This window comes from Centrocercus urophasianus, unplaced genomic scaffold (genome assembly GCF_019232065.1).
Source record: "Centrocercus urophasianus isolate 14NV4802_14NV808 unplaced genomic scaffold, USGS_Curo_1.0 seq_2, whole genome shotgun sequence".
Classification (NCBI taxonomy): Eukaryota; Metazoa; Chordata; class Aves; order Galliformes; family Phasianidae; genus Centrocercus; species Centrocercus urophasianus.
In genome coordinates, this window is record NW_024884755.1 from 16,251,404 (window position 1) to 16,275,524 (window position 24,121).

Consider the following 24,121-nt stretch of genomic DNA (forward strand, 5'->3'; position numbering starts at 1 on the left):
GCAAGACCACAGTGCTGCTTGGCCCTTCCACGCTCAGCAGAGCTCCTCACACAGTCCCAGTCCTACTGGAAGTCTCCCCACGCACTCCCATTGCTCACCAACACAGGTCTGGGCGGGTGCAGCACTTCCCAGGCAGCAGTACAGCTGCTGAGAAAGCAGAGGGGACCTCACCTGCAGGCAGAGTGCCAGCAAGCAGGTTTGGTTCGGGAGGAACAGCCCTGGGCAAGGCACTGACATGAGAAATGGTGTCACAGCTCAGAGATGGCAGGCACAAGGGGCAGCGTTCCCAAAGGAAAGCAACAAACAAACCACGCTACCTTTTTCCCCGTTTGTTTCTCCACCATGTCGTTGCTGAGAGAGAAATCTTCTGGCTGTGGTGTTTTAGAACACCCACCCTTGGGCATCGTTCTGCCTTCCTTACTTGATCTTCATTTATGCTGCCATCGCCTCATCATCAACCGTCTGTTAGAGAGAGGAAAAGAGAAGTCAGGCGTGGCAAAAGGATGGATTCACCGGGGATACAGGGATAAACCTTCGTGGGGGATAAAGCACGTGGAACCTCCCAGGGCAGCAGCAGCAAGCTGGGACCTGCCCTGCAAACACGGCATGGGAGCCTGCAACAGAGTGTGAGCCCGGACAGAGCAACCTCCTCTGCCCCAAAGCCTCAGGACCTGCCAAACCTCGCTTTTGGAACCTGGGGAGGAGGGCAGAGCCATGCACACAGTGAGCACTGCGGGCCTCTCCCCGGGCTCCCCTCGCTGCAGCAGGGCTGTGTGCCTCCGCCGGGGACGGCGAACCGGGGAATAACAAAGCGCTGCCTGCTCTGCCATGGGTTGCCTGGTTACAGGGCTGAAAAGGCAGCTGACATCTGAAATACGGCGAGGCATGAGCTGGAACGGGGATCAGAAAGGCGGGCTGCAGCCAAGGCCGGCGAGGCCTTTTTAGGTGAACAAAAATATCTCCTCTCTGGAGACCAGAGGCTAAAAAGCATCTGTGCAGCAGCAGTGCTCCGAGCAGCGACCCGTAACTCCTGCAGCAAAGGTTTCCCTGCTCTTACGCTGAAGCAGGCAGAACAGCGACCATTTGCAAACTCCTTCCCCAGCTAATTACCACCTGACGACGCTACACACTGCTCCCATTAACTTCTCCTAACAGCAGCCGGGTTTCTGCACGGCTACAATTGCAGGAAATGGTCCAGGAACAAAGTCACGCAGAGCTGCATCACAAGACTGGGAATCCTGTGGGCGGGGAGAGAGAAGGAAAACAGAGAGAGCGCAGCGGGCGCGGAGCCGCAGCCTGCAGCACTGCCTGCAGCCCCCTGTCCTGCAGAGGGAACCCTGGCCCTGGGCACCCCAGGGATGGGGGTGGGCAGGAGGACGGGGTGTGGTGTTCTAGAAGGACCTTAGGAACGCCATCGTCCATTTCTGTGCTTCACTTAGGCTTCTCAGGGCCCTTGGGGTCGGTCTGCGGGTTGGTTTTGTCTTTAAGGAACTTCAGAAGCCATGTGCAGGCCCCCTCCCAGCCCCGCAGCAGCAGCCGTGGAGCAGAGGCAGTGTGAGGACACCCCGGAGCCGGGACGCCCTTCTCCTCCTCCTCCTCCCACAGCTGAGCACGCTGTGCTGGTGCTGGGTGGCAGCGCATGGGGCTGGGCACAAACCCAGCATGTCCATACGGTGAGGATGGAGAGCATCGCCTGGGCGAGGAGCGGCAGCAGAAGGCTGCATCTCTGCGTCTCTGCTCCTGTCTCAGTGCCTCAGCTCACACACCACGAGGGCTGATTGGAAAACGCACTGGGGGCTCAGCACAGCCCCGCTCTCAGCCAGGGTCAGGCCCTCGTGGCCCAGCACTGCTGTGAGCTCCTGGGGAAGCAGCCGCAGCAATTTACAGCCCTGAGAGCCTCGGCCAGGTGCTGATACCCATTTGTGATGCTTAAGGCTTTTTCCCCTTGGTTTCAGCTGCTGGTCCTCAACACAGCACAGGTAACTTCCATGCTCACCAAAAGCCCAAGCAAAGGAAACTCAGTTGGCTTGTGGTGAGCAATGGAAGCTTGTGTGCGCTTTGTGAGAGATGTGGAAACACTCAGCTCTGCCTTCTGCCCCAGGAGCCGCTCCGCTCCCAGCAGACGCAGCCCAGCACCGTGCCAGGAAGGCTTTGCTGCCTGCACGCCATCCACGGACCCTCACAGAACTCTGCTCTCGCTGCCTTCGTGGCTGCGTGCAGCAGGGCAGGTATCTCTTCACGTGGAGCCACGAAAACCCGTTTAACTGCGAGAAGGCAGACGGGTGCCAGATTAATTCTGCGCCCTTCTGTTCCTCTCGCTGACTCATTACGCTTGGAAAGCTGCTGCTCTCGGTGCGCACACAGCGCCCGCCTGCCCGACAGCTTGCAGGGAGCAGCGCATTTGCACAACAATCAGCAGAGCTGCAGCTCTCCGTTTGGAGCAGCTCGGAGGAGGAGGGGTCGGGCTGGGGGCTCCGCTCACATCTGCCATTGCCCCCGGCAGCCCCCCAGCGCTGCCCATCGCCACCGCGCCTGGGTTGTGAACAACCGACGGGGCTCCCAAACGGGACGGCTGCACGTGGGTCACACAGCCGGGAGTGGGAGAGCAACGTGGAAACAAAGGAGCTGCCCAGCTCAGCAGCCAGGGCTGCATGGTGTGAGCCCTGCACGGCTGTGAGTCCCCCAGCAGCCTCCAGCCCTGAAACATCTCCCAACACACCCTCGCTCCCCTCTCTCCTCAGGGCGAGGAACCAGCTGAAAATGTTGTTTATTTTGCACAGGGCAGGCCGAGCCCAAGGCCACACAGCGAGACCAGACGCGGCTGGAGAGGACCTCAAAAGTGACGGTCCCAAAAGGGAAAGGAAACAGGCAGGAGCCATCCACTGCCTGATTGCACAACGCGGCCCTGCTGGGAGCAGTGAGGGCTGCTGGGATGACCCTGAGCCCCTCTCGGACCAAACCTGGTCCTGGCTGTGATGGCAGCACCGCGGCTGTGATGTGTGGTGCCCTCCATCCGTGCACTGCAGCGTGCCCACATCCCGCCAGCTCGGAGCAAGAGAAACTGTGCAGACGTCTTCCAGCACCAGACAGTGAGAGGAGAGCCGGCTGCAGGCTTTACCCACCACAAAAATTCAAAGACAGGGATGGGAGTGAGAAGCACAGACGCTATTTGCGCAAACCCAACACATTTGTTTGGTCTGTAATGGCTGGAATAAGAACAAGCCTTGTCAAAATACAAAATTTTGTAAGTCTCAGGCTCCTTTTGAAGACTCCATCCCAAAAACAGGTGTCCTCAAATCTTTGAAGATTGAGTTATCAGCTCAGACAGATCACACCTACATGGTGACACGTCCCCACTCCGTGCTCCGTGTCACCAGGCACCCGACAGGCCATCACCATCAGCATGGCACCGGGTGCCACCCCAAGGGGTCCCTGGGCTCCGAGCCCCCCTGCCCTCACCCGGCATCCTCCTGCTCTCAGACACTCGCTGCCCTCTTGCTCTCAGTGTCTGGGCAGGGATGTCGATCCCTATTGGCTGCTCTCACATCTGTCTTCACCTCTCAGCATGGATTCTTCTCTGGTTCACAGAAGCAGCACCTGGTCCCCCCATGGCCCTGCCCTCTGCCTTCCGCCTGGCCCCACAGCAGCCATGCCCGCTGCCCCCAGCACTGCTCCTGCTGGGAGAGGTTCACTCAGCACTGAGGAGGGTGCAGCCAAACAGACCCCCATCCCACAGCAGCTCTCAGCATCCCCCATCGCTCTTACTTCCCAAACAAGGCCAGGACTGAAGCCATCCTGTGATACCTGCGAGCATCTCCTGCCCAGCACCACTCCAAACTCCCAATGACAACTCCACGCTCTTCTACAACGCCAAGCTGTTTAACACGAGCATATTAGGAAATCTCTTTCCCACCACCTCAGGATTCAGAACGTTCCAGACGGGGCCGTTCTCAAGATGCACGGCGCTGGGATAAACGCGAGCCCTGGCCCCAAACCACCAGCAGTGCAGCCAGGAGCAGCTTCCCACCACGCTGCCTCCCGCTCCGCAGCTGCATCTCGCAATGGCAGCACCAGGCCGTGTGCTCACATCGCTTCCCACGGCCCCGGCCGCCCAGCCCAGAGCTGCAGATGAGGGCCCACATGGCCTGCAGCCCTGTCTGTGCCCAGCCGGTGCCAGCAGGGCTGCCAACTGTGTGGTTTGCACGGTTCTGTTGCAGTGAATTACTACTGCACGCTGCTAGCACGTGTCCCCGTGCACACTGTGCGCACATACATGGACACACACTCAAGCACACACTGCAGGGTAACCCCAAAGGGTTTTGCTCTCTTGTGGTCCAACACCATCCCACGCTGAACACAATGCTCAGCTCCCACTGCACAGAAACCTGAAGGACTCCAGCAGTAAAGCACCTCTCTTCCTCCTCGCACAGCTCTGTGTTTCTCTCTATCCACCCCACAACCACCTCAGTGCCACGCAGACCCAAAGCTTTCCCCATGTGGGACACCTCAGGACCACCTGGGGGAATCTCAGAGGAAGCGCCCAGCAATGGAGCCAATCCCACTCCTCATGGCTTCCAGGCAAGGCCCCACGGGCAGCATCAGGCTGTGAAACAGGCAGCATCCCCAGTGCCCTCCTCTCCTCTCAGGGGCTGGGAGCTCCTGCTGCCCAGCACAGCTTGCAGCCAAAGCACTGCTGGGCACCATGTCCATGCTCAGCCCTGTGGGCACTCTGGGATCCACTCCCTGGAGCCCTGCTGAGCCCCACTGAACCCCAACACCTACAGCAGAGCTGTGCACTTTCAATGCGTTTTTCAGCCTTTCCAATGACTTGCTAGCCTGTTTCCCTAACAATTTTCTGCTTTCCACTGACACTGTGGTTCAGTGCTTTTCATGAACCCCCTCAGCCATGGCCAGCCCTGCTGGGCAGGAGATGCAGCTCCCGGTTTGCCATGTAGAAACCAGCCCACACCTGTGGGTTTCCCCCTCCGTGGCAGCATGGCTCGGCATCCCTGTGCTGGAGCTCATACCGACAGGGCCAGCCTGGATTCATTCTGGCCTCCATGAACCCCTTCACCTTTCTGACTCGTGACTGAGATTGAGAGAGATTAAACCCAGCTTTAGCAGCACAAAGCGTGGCTGTTCGCTGTCGCTGTGGGTCGGAGCACAGTGTGCAGTCGCTCCCTGGCCCAGGGCTGCTCCCAGTGGTGGCCACTTGCAGAGGGCAAACACAGACAGCCCCAGCCCTGTGCCATGGGACCCCCAGCACCCGCATCCCCTCGTCCTGCTGGAAGCTCAGCTCAGCAGTGGCACTGCTCAATTCCTGCAGGGACTTTGCCAAGGCCAGTGTTGGTTTTAAGAGTAAGAAGACGGAGCAGCACTTTGCCGGCTGGATCCCCACTGCCCACAGCAAGGAGCCGCTCACCTTCCTACACCTCAACCCACCAGCTGCACTGCAGCAAGCACACCTACCACATTCCTTTGGCATCACAGCACTCACGCCCCCAGCCCAGCAAACAGACAGAGGGACGGATGGATGGGGCTCTGCATGCTGATTTACGTGAGGACCTGAGGACCGCTCCACCTCCATTGTGCTGCTGTGAATGGGCGCATTGTCCGCCGCTGGGCGTTCTTCATACCAAGCCCCGGCGAATGGGAGCCCTGGTGCTACGCAGCAACAAAAACAAAACCCCAGCAGAAGTCCATTAGCATCCAAAGGGCCTGGAGCCTGAATGCATCAGAAGAACTCTTTCAAAAGTGAGAGTGAAACGAATGTAATAAAACGCTGCTATTAAGTGATACTCATTGTCCAAATTAAACCATCAGAAGCAAAGACCTTGACTCCCCAACTCGGCGCAGCACATGCTGCAGCACCCAAGACAAGGCTATTAGGAGTTTTAAGCCCTGGATTTGCCCCAAGTATGGATTACCCCGCATCATCGTGAGCACCTGATCACACGGAGCTAGATCTGGATTCCCAGAATAAAAACCCAGCCCGGGGGGGGAGCAGGGGATGCGCAAGGCAGCACCCCCAGTGCAAGGCGCCATCTGCAGCAAGGCACAGGGCAGGGCTGGAGGTGGGCAGAGGGCAGCCCAGCGAGACCTATAGGGATAAACTGGGCATCAGCTCTACAGGGACAAGCACAGCAGGGACCCTACAGGGAAACATCTATCATGGAACTGCAGGGACAAGCCCAGTAGAGACTATAAAGATAAGTCTGACATTGACCCCACAGAGACAAGCCCAGCAGAGTCCCTGTAGGGACAAACCCAGCGGAGACCCTACAGGGACAAGCCCAGCAGGGACCCAGGGACAAGCCTGGCTCACAGCCCTGTCCCTGCAGCGGCCCCAGAGCACAGCAGCCAGCAGGTGAGCCCTGCCCTGTCACGTCCCAATGCACTATCTTAATAAAAGCTCCTTTCTAATGTAGCCATGCCCCCGAGCCTCACTGCTCCGCATCAGGCAGCCCCAGCAGCGCCCTGCTGAGAGCAGCCCCACGCCGTGCCCCAGACCACGACCCACACATGGCAGCAGCACAGCAGCAGGGAGTGGGACAGCATCGCCCCAACGTCAGCTCTGCATTCATGGCATCGTTCCTGCAACAGGGCCTGGCACATCAGCACTGCCCATCAGCAACATCAGCTGTGGCCGCTTCGGGGGGAGTGAGACAGGGCAAATGCCTTTCCATGGCCTCACCTCACTGCTCCTTGCACAGAGAGCAATTAACAAGATTTATATTTTATGCTAAAATTAGCTACCCAGGCTCTCGCTTCCTGCGGCGGTGCCTGAACACCTGTGCCACGTGCTGAATCCTGTCCTCACAGGGGGGAGGGAAGGAGAAGGGAAATGGAAAGGGCAATGCGAGGCTGTTTTTGCCCAGCCCACCGAGCAGGAATGCAGGGAGCTGTGCTGGGTGCGTGCAGCATCGTTTTGCAGCGCGACGGCAGCCAAACTAGGTCAAGCCCTAGCGAGCATCCTTTAAAAAAGGGAAAGAAATATCCGTGGGAGAACAGTGAGCTCCCAGGGAAGAAAACGTTTGTCATCAATTTGAGATGCTTGGTGTGCACTGGAGGACTGGAAAATAGAGATGGATACACACATATCCACGTCTTCTCAGAGCTGAAATGGCAGACTGATTTTGCTCCTTCCTTTTTGTCGAAAGGACACAGAAACACCTCGGACCGCGAGGATTTTGTTCACGCTCATTTCACACACCGACTTAAACCCAAAAGGACTTTTCCCCCATAACATTCCCACGGCGTGATCTCGGTGGGCAGCTCCAGGTGGGCGCTGCTATTCCATTTCACACCACGAGCAGCCCTGTCCCACGTGGGTCAGGATCCTGCCCTGCTGTGATGGCAGCTCGGTGCCGTTCGCCACAGGGAAGGACGGTCCATTAATCTCCATTCCGGGGCACGGCTTCCATGGGAGACGGGTCTGCAGGAACACATCACCCCCATGTGCCACTGCGGGGACTCAAAGGGGACGTGGGACAGACCCCCACCAAAGGGACCAAAGGAAGAGGATGTGGGACGGGCATCAGCCATCGGATGCGTGGATTTGGGGCAACCGCTGCCTGCCTGTGGGTGAAGAGCAGCTGCAGCCCTAAACGCAGCCTATGGTGCAGCAGAGCCACGGCACGGTGCCCGCTGTGTCCCTGTCGGGTGGCACAGCTCCGTGGCTCTCAGCCCTCCCCACGAAGCAGCAGTGGAACAGACGCTGCCCAGCAGCTCGCAGCCTTTCATCGGGGCTGCGTGGGCGCCCGCGCTGCAGCTCATCACCTTAGCAACGGCTCTAAACATATGTGCGGTGACATCAGCTGATTTCAGAAAGCTGTAAATAGAGGATAATAGCACGAAAAAATGTTGGATTGGAGCCAGGGCCTAAAAACCATACTATTAAAGCCCTGCCCGTAATTCAATGTATGCAAACTCGTTAGCATCCCCGGCTCCCTCGGAGCTGGGTGACCGAGCGGCACGGCGCGCTGCTGGCCTGGCATGGCACAAGGAGCAGCCAGAGCTCGGCTGCCCAAAGCCTGCAGAAACATCTGTGAGTGACTGCAGCACTGTGCAGTGAGGGTGTGGGCTGTGGGCAGGCAGATGAAGCCATTCCCCAGGCAGTAAGGAACAAGCAGTGCAGGAGCCCGAGCGCAGCGGGGATGTGTGCATGTACCCATAGACAGTGCCTGCCACGAGGTGATGTGGCACAGCGCTGCTCACTGCTAGGAATAAAGCCGAGCTGCAGGGCTGGGAGCTGCAGATGCATGAGGAGAAGGACGCAGCGCAGGGGCAGGAGCATAAAGTTCCCCCTCTTTCCCTGTGCAGAAGTGGTTTTCTCCCATCAATTGGAGCTGTGAGGAAACTCGGCGAGTTGAGAACAGCGGCGTTAATCGTTATTGCATCTGAATTTAATTAGCATCATTTTTTAACTACAGGTAATTTACTGCAGCTCACCTACATCTGGAAGCTGGGTAGTGCCTCTGGATCACCAGCACACCACAACATACCAGCTGATATCAGTGCACGGTGCCCCCCAGGTGCCACAGCTTTGCTCCGAGCCCCTAGGGAGCAGCTCCTCTAAGGGCAGGAGGAAAAGGAGGAAAAAGGGCCCAGGACCCCCTGGCACCGGGTGCCCTCCACACCACCAAGGTAGCAGCCAGGTGTAAGCACTGCAGTTGAAGTTGGGAAGCACTGGGAAGGCGCCTGCACTGCTGGGGATGCCAAGGATGTGATGCCAGGCCAAGCAGTGATGAGATGCTAGGATGGGGAGAAGCAAAGCTGCACCACAGGTCCTCGTGCAGGGCCCAGGAGGACAGCATGGGTGGCTCTGGGGTGCACTGGGGTCCAAGAGTCCCCAGGCATGGGAGCTCTCATGGAACTGCTGGGCAGCACCAACACATGGCCTGCTGTGTTGTACACCACTCAGACGGTCTGCAAGTGGAAGCCACACATTTTCAGGCAGCCCAACACGAAGCTGTGCACCCCGCCTGGGGAATCACCACAACACCACAGAATCACAGAGTGCCTTTGGGCTGCAAGGGACCTACAGCCATTTTGCTCTTGCAAAACAGGCGCCAGGCACCCTTCCACCCCAAGGAGAGTGGCGCGCACGTGCCGAGATAAACAGCGTCATGGGACAGGTAAGCAGCTGCTCCTGATTTATCACACCATCGCCCCATCTAATTGCACAGCCAAGTGGTCAGTCACTGTAATCCGCCCTAAGCTGCTTACACTTTCTTATGCAGCTCCATGACATTGCTCACTTCCTGATTCAGAAATAACAGCTCCTTAAGTCTTGCTGCAAAAGGTGAGTGAACACAGCATCACCTCCTGAGCAGCTCCTGCTGGCATGGCACGGGGCTGCCATGGGGACACTGACAGACCTCGGGGACAGGGACACAACCTGTGTGGTTCCTGCACAACTTTGGTGCACGTAAATTCCCCCATGACAGTTATAGGATATTTTTGCATTGCATTTCCAAAAGCCCAGCTGGAAGGCAAACAAACAGGCTGCAGCATCCATCAAAAAGGATCCCTGAGGGCACCGGGACGCCTCATCCCTCCCCACTGCAAACCCAGGTCATCAAAAGTGCACTGGGATTGCAGCAAGCTTTGGGTTATCTCTGGCTTTGTGTTGTACCACACTTTAGTTTATAAGAAGTTTCTTTCACTCCCGGACAACCATCCCTGCTGGAAGAAGCCAAAAACGGCCCTCAGGCTCCCAGCAGCACAGCCACCATGGGGACTTCTCCCATCTGCACCAGTGCTGGCCTGTGCCCAAGGACCCCTGGCCCCACGCTGGCAGGGCCGAGCCCCGGCCGCAAGGAATTTTCTGCAGCTTGATACAAAATTTATCTTTACCGTATGCAAAATTCATCCGTGTGCTCGCACACCCTGGTAGGATTGAATGGGGCAAAGGAGTATTTCAGCTCCCAGTGCAATTTATTATTTAAAAGCAGTAAAATTACAGTGCTGATAGGAGAGCCCGGCGCGGCGCTGACGTAATGGCGAAGCAGCGCTGAGCCGCTCCGTACATTAGCGTGCTGGCCGGGGTGCTTGCTCCCATCCATTATTTATGGTCCTCTGGCGTGCAGCCTGGAGAGGGTCACGTCGCTGAAAGCCAACTTTACCTTCATTGTTTGCAGCCTCCTGCCCAGCTGTCGCTCCGCTCGCTCATTTAGAGCACTCACAGCGCTGTAAGAGCATGCGCGAGGGCTGCGGTCCCTCCCGGCACACAGGGAGATGGGAGCTTGGTTACGGGGCCACGCGGTCAGCCCCAAAACCACCACTTTTCCCCCAGCGCACAGGGAGGAGGCTCTCCAGGCTCCGCTCCTGCTGCTCACCCCTCGCCCCCACACTCCATCTGCCACGGCCAAAAGGCAGACCTTCCAGCTGCCGTGCAGACACCGCACTGCCCGGACGCCGCCTGGGGACACTGCTCACAGCCCCAGCAGGCAGTCGGGCTCTGCTCCCTCTGTGCTGGCTCCTGTGGACCTGTCCGTATCCTCAGAATCCAGGATTATTGCCATGGCAACTATCTCGAGAACTTATTAAGTAAAAAAACAAGAACAGTTCGAACACACAGAGCCTACATTTGTAACGTACGAGCTGACTAAATTAGCATTGCGAGGAGTTTGAGTAATCAAAATAGATTCTGTTCTAGCAGCTCCATCTCCACCTTACAGAGCTACAGGGAAAAACCCGATAATAATGGCAGCGTGGGGGAGAGGGCACAGCAGATTCCCTGAGCATGGCCCTGCATCGTGCCCAGCCTGAGCCCTGTTTGGGCAACTCAGGCACCAGCGCCAGGGTTTGAGGGTGGGGACAGGGATGGGAACAGGGATGGGGATGGGGACAGTGGCACCCTGGGCTCCCATAGCACCGCCTGCCAGCTGGGCATGGAGAGGTCCGCCCTGCAGCCCTGTTCCACATGGAAATCAGACCCGCTGGGCACTGCTGAGGAACTCCATCTCAGCTCTGACCCAGATGCCAGTCAGCCCCAGCAGAACCATTTGGGAAGCACTGTAAATCCAAGGCTTAAATGAACCATAAGCTCAGCCACCACATCCAGCCAGGGAGATTACACACATTATTGATTTACCTTAGAACTCCTTGGAAACCCATTTCCAGTGGTTTCTAATGGAACCCGGATCTAATCTACCCCATGAAGCTGAGCACCCTGCAAGGAAGCCCAGCAGCAGCGTCAGGCCGGCAGCTGGGGGCACACAGAGCAAACCCACCCTGATGCTGGCAGGATCCCCTCAACCCAGCCATGCTGAGAGCCCACGGCTCTGCGAGGCACAGCAGGCTCCAGCAGGCAGCAGTGGGATGGGTTCGGTGTCCTGGGGACACGTCCCAGCGCCACGTGGCACCCAGTGCTCCTGTGTGTGGGGACACGCTGCTGCCTGGAGGAAGGGCACGGCCCAGCCTGACGTGGGCCAGCTGCTGCACTGCTGCTCCGCTTTGTTCCTAGTGGGTGAGGAGCAAAACCTCGAAGGGAAAGACTTCTCCCAACCTCCACAGCAACCAGCCCTGTGCCACAGTGCCGAGCAGGGAGCGCTCCCAGCAAGGCGTGAGCACAGCAGGGCAGGAAGGAAACCGTGCCATCAGCTGCAGGCTTCGAACACACACAGATCTGCGGCGCTCAGCACCGCCAGCCAGCGCAGCTCTCACTGCCACAGAGCAAAACCAAAGCTCCATCCTCAACTCTGATCACTGCAAAACGCACCCGCAAACGCATCCTGCCTCGTGACAAGCGAAAGTTGGGCAGCGAGGGCTGTGCGGCAGCTCCTGCAACTGCTGCTCTTATTACGTGTGCCTCCCTGGAAAAGCAGCACTCGGCCCGGCCCAGCAGCGTGCTGCAGCCCAGCACAGCGCTGCGAGCGGTGCCAGATGTCGGTGTGACCCCACAGCTGCCTCCCGGGGTCACTGCGCCCGCAGCGGGGCTGCTCCCACACCTCCAGCAGCAGCGGGGCCGAACGAAGGGCTGCGGGCACATCTGGTGAGCTCAGGGGCAGGACTGGTTTATCTCTGCTAATGGAGCGCCGGCAGAAGCCTGCAGGGCTGCTCGCATCGTGGAGGGAGGGCTGGGGGCAACCGGAGCCATAAGGGACCCCCAGGGCAGCAGAGAGCACACAGCTGGGCTTCCCCATGCACGGAGAGGGAGGCTGAGGGTCTGCTGGAAGGACAGGGGAAGCTTGGAGGCTACTGAAGCTAGGGCTCGGATTCCTGCAGATAAGGCCACATCAAGTTCTCCATTCCAGAGCTCTCCCTCTGTGGTTTGCAGAGTGAAAATGCTTTGGTCAGATGCAAACTCCAAGAGCACAATCCTGAATTGGGGGCTGCTGGCGTACAGCAAGTCCTGTGCGCTGTGTCACCCACTGAGATGTGGTTCCCCTCCACAGACAAAGGGAGAAGCCCACCTTCCCCTCACCAAACTGCTGACACCCCAACCCTGCACCGACACCAGCACTGCAGCCATTCCATCCCTGCAGACAGAAACATGTGCTTGTTTTGCTGCTGCTGAACTGCTGGGAAGTAACTCCTGGCACACAGAGCCTGACAAAGCCCAGCTCCCAAGCAGCAGCTGGAACCGCCTGCGCCACAACCTCCATCAGTTCCATCCCTGGCTGTATGGGGGATGGTGTGGGAGCACCCCCTGTGTGCAGCCTGAAGTCAGCCTGGGTTCCTCTGCTTCCACACTGAGACGGAACAGATGGGACAGGAGCAGGACAGCCCCACGGCCCCAGCAGGACAGAGGGCTCAGAACCCCCACTCACCATCCTGTCCCACTCCCCCTGGCAAGCCAACACTCTTAACTTGGTTCTTTCTGCAGGGAACAGACAGATTGCAGGAGAAAACTATATCCCAACCGCTGCCAAATCCCACAGATCTCGTTATTAGCAGGCAATTAGGAGCCATTACCAGCGCTTCCTGCTACACTCCGCTCTGCTCGCAGCACACGCGGGGTTGGGGCGGAGAGCAGCATCCCATCCCACCACCGGCCCCACAAAACCCAACGGGAAAAACCCAGAGATTAAACGGGAGGGGGGTGGGGGGGGACAACACATAAACAGGAGCACACAAAGGAAAAGCAGCTCTGCTCTTGTTTTTGAGCTCACAATCAAGATCTAAGCTATTCAGGAAACTGGTGCGCTGCCCTCCAACCAACTTCAATTAGGGAATTCAAAAGCATTCAGACAAAAGAATGCCTGGGAGTCACTGCGCGCTGATATTTTTAGCCGGAGCTGGGAGCTGTTTGTGGGGCACGGCGCTGCCTCTGCGCCCAGCTCTGTATTTACGTTCGCAGGACGGTTACATTTACTGGGTCACGGGGAAAGAGACGAGCAGAACGTGAACGCTCCCAGCGCTGCCGTGCGCCGCTCCCAGCCGGCGCTGAGGGCAGAACCAACAGAGAGCGGGGTGCCGCAGAACAGGGGCTGCCCCACAGCCCCCCTCCAGCAGGAACCCACTGATGGGCACCGAAAGCAGCAGCGCAGCCCGGGGAGCTGTCTGCAACTCGGTGCCCGGCCGCCAGCCCTGCCTTGGCCACCAGGTGCCATTCTCCGTGGCGACGCCGATTTGGGGCGCAATCGCCACAACCAAAGGGCTGGGGGGGGCCCACGGGGAACGGGGGGCGACGGGGAACGGGCGGCGCTGAGCCCTGAGCCGCCCCATCCATTCCTCCCCGCAGCCGCCCGCTGCTCGGCCCCCTCTTCCGCTCCCTCCCACCACTGCGGCAGCGCAGATGGCAGCAGCGTGACCTCGCTGTTCCTGCCTCCTTGTTTTGATCCCGCAGTCTTGATTGTTCAGGCTAATCCCACACTCCGAGCCTTGGCTGCCAGCCAGAGCTGTTATTAATGGCACAAAAGCTTCTCATTCCAGCTACTTCTACATCCGCTAATGCTGTTGTTCCCTTCCCTCGCTCCCCCTCTCGCCACGTTACGCCTGGAGCTGGGATGCACTTTGCAGGGGGACAGCCTCTCTCTGCTCACCCCGTGGCAGAGCCATGCCCGTGGGAGCACAGGGCCATGGGGCAGCACGGCAGTGCATGCAGGGCACCCGGCGCTGCCCAGGCGGCACCATGCTGGTCACCTTGCCCCAGCTGCAAGAGACAAAGGCAGGATCCAAACAAGCGTGTTGAAGCTCCAATTAAAACCACACACTGAGAGAAGGCTGCTAATGGTTTGTAATTCAGCCTTTCAAGAGATACACGTCCACACATCCCTGCACAAAGAACACAAACATGCTGTGCGGGGCTGAGCGCGGTGCCCAGGCGTGTGCCCCGTTTGAAGCCCCCTGGTACAGCTCTCCATAGCCTCCCCTACTGAGGGGTCTTCCCCTACAAGTGGCTGTGTGGTGCTGCGGGCTGAGCTGCCCAGACACAGGGCATGGCAAGGAGCAGGAGGAAGAGGAGGAGAAGGAGGAGGAGGATGCTCTGTGCCATGGCTGTGCACGGCCCTGGGGATGCAGCACGCAGCCCTGCAGTTGCTCGCCCAAAAAGCTGCTGAGCAGAGCAGGCCTTCTCTGTGTGAATGCTGCGCGTCCCTCCCACCTGCAGCCCTCACAAGGCACAGCCTCATGCAACAGCATGCAGCTCATTGCAGCTCACAAGTCAGCCCCTGCCCTTGGCTACAGCAACCCCAGTGCTTCTGCCCACCACAGCGCCCTGCAGCTCTGCACAGACACCAATGGGAGCCCAGCTGCCTGCCAGCAGCTCCCAGTGTCGGTGGTGAAGCTCCATGAAAATAGCTGTAAAGACAGAGCTCCAGAGGCTCTGCATGTGCCAAGGATTAACCCCAAGGAATTAACGATTCTCTTGCATTGCTCAACCCCTCCTGCCCCGGCACAGGACGAGCCTTGTGCTAATCCCTGCTCCCTGGGTCTGGCTGTAGAGTGCATGTATTGGGTGGCTCCAGGGCCACGCTGCTCCCAGCACGGCCACTGGGTCACCAAGAGGGAAAGTCGGTGTCAGGTCTGAAACCACTCCCTGCCACACAGGAGAAAATGCAGTTCAAAGCTGCTGTGCATCACTTCTGAGGGTGCAAGGGACTAAAAATAATCTTTATTTAAAACTACCTAACAGTCACACTGTCGGGAGAACAAAGGCAGAAATACACCTGGACAGAAAAGCTCCAGCTGGCGCAGCAGGGTCGCTGCGGGCACAGAAGTGGTGGCCTGTGGAGTTATGGGGCAGGAGACAGATCCACAGATGAAAGGGAGGCAACTGAACTCGGAACAGCAAAAATAGGAAATAATGCAAATTAATGCTGTTTATCACTTTTGAGGCCAGAAGGACGGCTGCAGGATCTTAGCAAACAGCCCAGCAGGGACAGAACCTCCGCGCGTTCATTCTGCTTCCACACTGCACCGATGCAAACCAACTGCAGCAGCTAAAGAACCAAGGCAGTGCCTAACAAACCCCATCACTGCAGGGATGCAGGGCCTGCTGCGGCCACACGCTCACTGCTCTCACAGCACTGCTCTTCCTGCAGCCGCTGCTGGATGGCTCTGCAGGCACAGCTGCCCCGGCTGCTCCTCACTGAGCCACAGTGCCATGCTTCCAGCCCTGAGCATGAGGAAGCCATCAGAATCCCACTCCTCCAACACAGCAGCGCAGCACTGAGCGCTTGGGCACCCTGTGCAAAGCGGTGCCTGGGGACAGCAGTGCTGTGACAGCCCCAGGCTGGGACCTGCAGCCCAAAGCTGCAAGAGAACAGCACAACACGGCATCCTGCAGCTCCAAACGATCCATGGGGGGACGCGTGCTGGGAACGCACGGTGTTGGGAACGCACAGCATTGGGGATGAACGCACGGCGCTGTGAATGCACAGCGTTAGGAATGCACCCCATTGGGAACAGTGCTGTGAACGCCCCACGCTGTGAATGCGCTGCGTTGGGAACGCACAGCATGCCGCACGTGGCAGCACACCCACACGGTGCCCAGGCCTGCAGCCGGGCACAGCCATGAATCACCATGCAGGCACCGCCTGCGCCCGCAGCCCCCAGGCCCAGCTCTGCGTAACAGCCAGGACGGCGCTCACCCCAGGAGGCCGAGCAGGGGGAGCAGCACTGCCCAGCAGATCACGGTTCCGTCCCCAGGGCTCTGTGCTGGGATCTGCAGGACGGCAGCACGGCACGGCCAGCCCTGCCCGCAGCGCCCAGCCCCTCTGCCATTCCGCCTTTGTTCTCCCCTGCTGCCTCCTGTTTACCTCCGGACCTGCCGTCGCTGTCTGCCTCGCAGCTCCTCCTTCCTTGGCAAGCCTCTGAGATGCGCATTATACAAGATACACAAAAATAAATTGTTTTTAATCCTCCAGACTCTAGTGCTTCCAAACAAGGATCTTAAAGAGCTTTACAAACAATGGATTAAGCCGTAAGGCTCCCCGCGAGGCAGGGAAGTGCTGCTTTCAGGGAGGCAAGAGAGGCCACAGGGTGACAGCGGCCACCGCAGCGCTGACCTGCACCGAGCACAGCGCCCAGCTCGCCTGCTGCCAGCACACCTCCATCGAGCAGCACTTTGCCATCCTGCTCTGAACTGCCCCCAGCCGTGGTCCTGCAGTGCAGGAGCCCCCCGCTTCCCAGAAACACCAGCCACGCACACGGCAGCCTCAGCTTGCAGCCTGCAACGTCATTCCCAGCCTGCAAAGCCTCTTCCCAGCTGTGCTTTGCATCCTCCTGTAAACAAGCTTTGCATGCCGAGCTCCACATCCCTCCCTCGGCTGTAGATGTTTGTGCAGGGGTGGGAGCAGGGAAGCTGCCTGCCATAGCCCCAAGCGCTGCTGCCTGCGCCCGGCTGCTGCCTGCCCTGCAAGCCGTGATGACAGCTTCTATTTTGGTGGTGTTTTCATCATATAGATGGAGCAAACAGGCTGCGCTCCAACCCAGCGCCGCTGCTGACCTGAACGTGTTTCTTATTCATTTTAAACCAGCAGAACGATTTGTTGCTGCTGAAAGCCAAACTTTGTGACGCTGCCCGCTTGCCAGTTCCCTCGTCGTTAATCTCAAAGCAGACATTTCTGCAAAAAGACTTATTTACAGAACAACCCCATTCCTGCATGCAGCACGGCCCAGTCAGCCTCCCCCCTGCAGGCAGCCGGGCGCCCACCAGCCGGCACTTCAGGGTGCCCCAGGGGCTGCACACCCCCAGACCCCCTGCAGGTGCCCCACACCAGCCCTGCAGCACCGCTCACAGCTGGCAGCAGAGCTGCTGGAGCCGCACAGCACAAGCCCAGCTGCAGCACAGGGACGCGATGGAAGTGGCTCCCAGCTTTGCACAGCGCGTCTCCAACGCCGCGTGCTCCTCCATGCTGTGTCAATGGGGGCAACTGCCAGACCAAAGCGGAGTCGGGGTGCCAGGTGCACGGCGGGGGCCCTGCAGGGATGCTGTGCCCACGCTGTGCCTCGGCCCTCGCCCTGACTCCTTCCCCAGCAGGGTGCTGATCTGGGAGGAGGAAATACACAGCACAGGTGCTGCTGGGCTCAACCATTTGCTTTTTCCTTTCATCTTTTTTTAACGAGCAGAACATATTCCATGAACCTGTAGGTGTGCCGCTCATACAGACACTCCATGTGCACCAAGATTTGCTGAAATCATTACAGCAGCATTCCCCCACCCTCCCCGAGGAAGCAGCCCTACGTATCCGTGCACAGCTGAATCACGACACAGAGCAGCACAGTTCCATCCCTGTGTGCTCCCTCAGGGCTGTGCCTATGGGCAGACCCTCCTCGAGGCCACAGCAGAGCTGCTCCCTGCAAACACACAACTCCCACACGCACGCCACACACCACGCTCTGCCTTCAGTGCCATTCTCTGCACCACGTTCAATTCCTTCTCCTTCACCCACAGCCCCATATGATTGGTAAGAAGGCCCCACACCACTCCGCTGTTTGTCACCACGGCCGCGCTGCACAAAGAACGCCGTGTCGCACTTTGTTCTGTCTGGGAGCCAAAGCATTCCTGCTAGCAGGCTGAACGCAGTGCCTGTGGCTCACGGCTGCAGCTCAGCTCGCCATGCAGGGCCGGCCTCCTCCGCAGGAAAACCAGGCCGAGCCGGCTGGGAGGCATGTTTGGAATCTGGAGATTAATTCCACGTAAACTCACGCGTTCAGACGCCTTTGTGGGGCCGCAACGAGAGCGTCTGATCCCACAGAAGTAGGGCAGCACAGTGTGGGACGGGGCCTCGCCAGCACCGCCTCCATTTTGCAGCTCCTCCACGCTCAGTGCAGGGATGGGGGGTTGGGGGGTCGGGGGGGGGAGCGCATCTGGGAACAAAGAGCAGCAGAGCCCAGCACTGAGGGTCAGGAGGTCGGGGCCGGGCTGTGCATGGGACGCGGTGCTTTTGTTCAGCAGGAATGGCTGTGAGAGACAAAGCGGCGGGGCTGGGGGGCCACAGCGGGCAGGGGGCTGGATGGGGGCTGGATGGGGGCTGGATGGGGGCTGGATGGGGCTGGATGGGGGCTGGATGGGGGCTGGATGGGGGCTGGAGGCCCCTCTGAGCACTGCCACCTCTGCTGCAGCAGGGGATGAATTATTCAGGATGAAACCATTTTGAACCATGTCAGGATGCACAGCAGAACTAAGATGGGTGGTGAGCAGGGATCAGGGCCAGGAACACACCTCAACCCATGGCCATGCTGCTCAGCGTGGGGCAGCACGGGAGGGGCAGCCCAGCACACACAGCTCCGTGGGTCCCATGGGATGCCACGCCAGGGCTGCCACAGCCAGCACTCAGGGCAATGACACGCAACCTACACCAGGCAGAGGGATGCGACGCTGTACATGGGCGGACAGCAACATGAGGAAAGAGTTTAAACTAAAAGAGGGGAGATTTAGGTCCTATGTGAGGGGGAAATGCTTTGCTCAGAGCCCAGAGCTGTGTGGGTGCCTCAGCCCTGGAGGTGCCCATAGCCATGCGTAGGGCTGGGGGCCGTGAGGTCCCTTCAACCCAGCCACCCTGTGGTTCCAGGCTTTTTGACTGCCCTCCTGCTGGCACAGCACAGCACGGCACGCGGATATATGCGGGTCAAAAAGGAAAACATCAACAAAAAGGTAGCAGAGAAAAAAGGGGCATTGTGTTGTTTTGTTTTTAACCAAGGAGACCAAATAATTAAATGGCCTGGAAACTATTCTGCATTAAGAGTCGCTACAGCACTAAAATCCCAGCGCTGACAGCTGCGGGTGAAGCCCTTTAAGTTACCATGGCAGTCAATGCAGCGATTCGCCCACTCGTTCCTCAGTAATGCGGGATTCGTTTTTTAATGCAATTCAACTACAAACAGCAAATGCTGCGGAAGGGAAAAGTGCTTCCCCACGCCTCTCCCTGCCCCCCATTGCAGGAAGGCTCTCCCAGGGCAGCCCCAGCTCCCACCTGCCGCCCCCCAACATCACCGGGCTGCCAACCCCACGTCCTGGGCTGCCCCTTCCCTCCCTTTAGCTCAGGCAGAGCCCTGCTGAGGCAGACCCAGCAGCACCCAAGGGACAAGTCGGAGCAAGATGGGGCCCAGACAAAGGCGGCCAACACGGGCGTTGTGCCGCAGCGCAGACGTGCCCGGTGTTATTTTCGCAATGCAGAAACACCTTTGGGCCAAGCAGAGGCTTTGCTGCCCCGTGCTGCTCCCCAGCCCTCCCTACCTGAACGCTGGGCAGCCCCTGACCGCCTCCCCACGCACACATCCCATCCCAGCGCCACCCTCACACCGTGGCAGCCCAGCAGCACCGCTGCTCCTGTGGAAGCGCTGCTCCCAGCCCTTAATCCGGGGTGCTGTTTCTAACAATGAATGTTCACACCAAAAGCCGCTGGGCTTTGCTAACAAAGGCTGGGAGAATGGCTCTCGTGGGACAGAAAGACTGCACGGTGGGCACAGCACGGCCCAATGGAGCTCCACGCAACCACAGCTCTGCCCAGCAGCCCAGAGGACTCCAAGGCAGTCATTTACCGAAATGTTCCCCAATCTCCTCCTGAAATACAACTGTTTTACCTCCACCAAAGCACCTACTAGGAAGCAATGACAACACAGCACCTTAAATACATGAAGCCAGGACTGGGAGCACAGGAGTTCCGCCACAGACACAGAGCACCCCGAGCTGGAGGAGAAATGTTGGAGTGCCACAGCCCTGAGCATCGCACCACAGCGCCCATGTGCTGGGTGCACTCATCCACCTGCTGCCACGTAAATGCCCCAAACCATTTTCATTGCAAAGATGGCATTCCAATAAGCAGGTACAGAGAGAGGAGGCCATCCTGCCCACCTGCAGCGCACAAACGCGCACCGTGTACGCATGTTAAAAGGCACTCCTTGCACAGCTCCAGTCTGCTGCTGACTGTGCTGAATTCCTCAAAGAAAAGGACACACTTTGTGCTGAGCAACTGGGAAACAGCCCTGGAAACAGGAGCCTTCCAAGAGCTGTGTCTGCGTGCCCACAGGCAGGACACGGCCTGCTGCCCTGCCCACACCAGTCAGCTCCCAGCAGGATTTTTACTTTTTGGCTGCTTTTGGCAGGGAAGGAAAGATGCAGCTCCCCAGCAGAACGCACGGCACGGAGCCCACAGACAAGCTGACAGCAGCACCAAAACCCGCCTCACAGAACCTCCATCTTCAGAGAGTAATTACAGCTTAACCGAAATAAGCACATCCCCGTGCTGCGTGCACATCACAGCTCTCCTTCCCTCGGAGGCGAATGCCAGGAATACCTGCTGACAGGCTGCCCTGCCTACTCCTCTCCATTTTCTCAGGCTTCCTTCCTGGCTCCCTTCCAGCATTCCCATCTCTCTCAGAGGATCCTGTTTTCCTCCACCATCCGCGCTGTCTCCTCCTCTTCCTTCTCATCGCCACCCACTCGTTTTTTTCCCCTTTCCCAACACCGTCTTTGCCACCTCCCTTCACCGCAGCACCTCCTTGCCGTGCAGCTGGCTGAGCCTGGCCCTGGGCAGCGCAGCTCCAGGAGCTCAGCCTGCCTCCCCCAGCCCAGAGCTCATCATTCACCCAAAAGGAGCGAGGAGTGAGGCTCCTTATCTCACTGTTGTACTGACATTTTAACTCTTGGGACCCCAGCGCAGCCCTAAGCACTGCGGATCCGCTTGCTTGGAGCACAGTGATGCAAGAACCAAGAGCGAGTCTCACAATATCACCATTTCCACAAAGAAAGATTGCTAATTAACGATGCTATAACCGCCCCCAGCGCGCTCGTTTGCGCCACACAACATTAAGCCCCTTATTTTATGAGCTTGACACAGCCTGTGGGAACACCTGCATGGCTGCACAGGTATGGGGGACCCAGGGCTGCGATTGGCTTTGTGCATCACCTCCCCCAGCAGCCAGCATTGCACTGATTTACAGCCACGGGGGCACTGCAAGAAGTGGGTTGATGTCATGTCATAGAACCACAGAATGGCTGGGTTGCAAGGAGCACAACACTCATCTGGTTCCAACCCCCTGCTGTGTGCAGGTCACCAACCAGCAGCCCAGGCTGCCCAGAGCCACATCCAGCCTGGCCTTGAATGCCTGCAGGGATGGGGCATCCACAGCCTCCTTGGGCAACCTGTGCCAGTGCCTCACCACCCTCTGAGTGAAAAACTTCCTCCTCATATCCAACCCAAACCTCCCCTGTCTCACTTTAAAACCATTCCCCCTTGTCCCATCACCATTCACCCTCACAAACAGCCATTGCCCCCCCTATTTACACACTCCCTTCAAGTACTGGATGGCCACAATGAGGTCTCCTTGGAGCCTTCTCTTCTCCAAGCTAAACAAGCCCAATTCCCCAGCCCCACAGCTCCCAGCCCCACAGCTCCCAGCCCCGTTTCACACGGGAAGCTCTGGGTTCCCCCCCAGCCGGGCGCACACAAGAGGACATTGTGTGGCTGAATGGGGAGCAGCGTGCTGATGCCTGGGCTGCAAAGCACATGGGACAGGTGCACAGAAGCTTACCAAATTGGCGCGCACGGCTCGCACACAACTTCATTTCTGGGTGAGAACGCACAGCAAATTGCTGCTGCTGGAGCGGCCGCAGCGTGTGCATGGGGAGGGGGAGAAATCCCATTAGCCCCAACGCAGACACGTCTCACGCTTGCCAGCTCACAATGCGGACGCTCACACTTTCTGTCCCTGTGCCCCCAGCCCCGAGGCGACTCGTTTCAGCCCAGCTGCTGGCCGGCCAGACCCAACGTGCACCTCCACGCATTGCTTTGTTTTGAGGTCTGCACCAAGTGAATCACTCGGCAGAAGGCAGACAGGCAGCCGAGGCCCCGGCACGTCCCAGTGGTGTTTGGGGACTGCACGGTGCTTTAAAGCTGTTCCCGACGCACCTTACCGCCTGGCAGCACAGTGCTGCACCCAACAGCCCAGCTCTGAGCCCAAATCGACCCACAGTGCGGCCCATGGACACGGGCGCCCCAGCTCCCTGCTTGCCAAATGCACCCCATCTCGTTTTGGTGGTATGTGCACAGGGAGTGCTCAAGTCTGTGCTGCAGCAGGAAGAAAGCAGATAGGGAAGGACCTTTCAGGGGTTTAGAACAGAATGGAGAAGCGAAGGCTCTGGGGAGAGCTGAGAATAGCCTGCGAGCACCCAAAGGGGCTGTAAGGAGGAAAGGGACCGACTCCTCAGCAGGATCTGTTGGGATAGGGCACAGAGAAATGGCTTCACGCTAAAAGAGTGGAGATTCAGACTGTGTTTAAGGGAAGACACAAGCAGTACGGCACTGGTGCAGGCCGGGGTCAGGCTGGTGGGCCCTGAGCTCCCGATGGTGCTGCCACGTTCCTGCTGGCGGCCCTCAGAGGTCCCTGCCAACCCAGTGCTCTTACCAACCCAGCAGAGGCTGGGATCTGACATGGGAGCACACGGTGCTCCTCACCCACACCAATCTGTGCTTTTTCCTGCTATTTCACCTAGAAACAGACAGAAACTCCCTCCTGCTCTCTAATTCGCACATCCACGAGCAAAGCCCTGAGCAACTTTGAGTCTGGGTTTGCTAAGAGCATCTTCTGCCTAAAATGCAAGCTCATATGTGCAGGTAAACCAGGTCTGCACCTCGAATACCACACTTAGAGGCATCTAAACCAACAAGCTGCAGAGCAATGACCCCCCAGGGAACCGGTTGGGCTGGCTGCTATATACAGCAGCAGGCACCGCATGCAGCTTTTTCATTACAGATTAAATCAACCAAGTTCTGCCTGGGCTTAGGAAAAACACTGACAGGCACCAGCCGTGGTGAGCACTATCCTGGTGTGGGACACAGTCGTGGCATTGGGGCACGGCGCTGCTCAGAGCTCTGCCCCAGCACTGGCAATAAATAGGAGAGACTGCTGCTCATCTTAGAGACTGGGAATAAAGCTGAACTTCAGCGTTCTGGAAACTTGCTGTGCTCATTGCATTACAACCCCACGTCGCAGCACAGATGCCACTGAAAGCATCAGCTGGGTGCGAATGACTCTCCTAAGCACAGGATGCTTCATAGGAGGGGCAGAAGAAAATCTCATAAGGAACAAAATGCACAGAATACTAAAAGCTGAAAAAGACCACCGAGGCCATCTAATCCAACCACCAGTCAGACTGGGACTGCTCCTTCAGTTCCAGGCACCCCAACCAACCAACCACCTTTCTGTGCTGTGAAGCCTCTGAAGGAAAGCAGCCACGTCTCCAGCTGATGCTACCAATACAGCACTCCTGCTCCTGGCTGCAACTCTGAAGACAACCACTGCCCTTCCGAGGGCAGCCCTGCCTGGCTTGTGCATAGAGCTCAGCCATGGTAACAAAGCACCACCAGCACATGTTGCCTTAGCTACATGCGGCCATCGCAGTCTGTAGGAACGCACACAGCAGCAAGGAAACCAACAGACAGCACCATGGCACGGCACTGCATCTCCCCAGCCTGCAGCAGGGATGCACACAACACACGTGTCCACACAGCCCGGCCATGCCACGCACCGCACAGCAGCAGGGCACACCGAGCGCTGAGCTCCTGCCCTCCCCGCTGCGCCCAGGGCTGAGGCTCTGTGCCACACACGGAGCCCACCGCCCGGCCGCAGCCCCACGCTCACACCGGGCTGCTTCACACACCAACAGCTGACATTTGGAAAAGTTTAAATATCAAAATTTACTCCTCTGTAAAAGCCGAAAATAATC

General features: G+C 58.3%; 1 protein-coding gene across 1 annotated transcript in view; it reads right to left on the bottom strand.

Annotated features, from left to right (window-relative positions):
- ANKRD11 (ankyrin repeat domain 11) overlaps positions 1-24,121 on the bottom strand; it is an 80,440-nt gene that overhangs the window by 23,867 nt on the left and 32,452 nt on the right. Inside the window, exon 3 of the mRNA XM_042821259.1 lies at positions 318-462. Within this exon, the coding sequence (XP_042677193.1) occupies positions 318-404 (87 nt within the window). The 5' untranslated portion in view covers positions 405-462. The remainder of the gene's footprint in view (positions 1-317; positions 463-24,121) is intronic.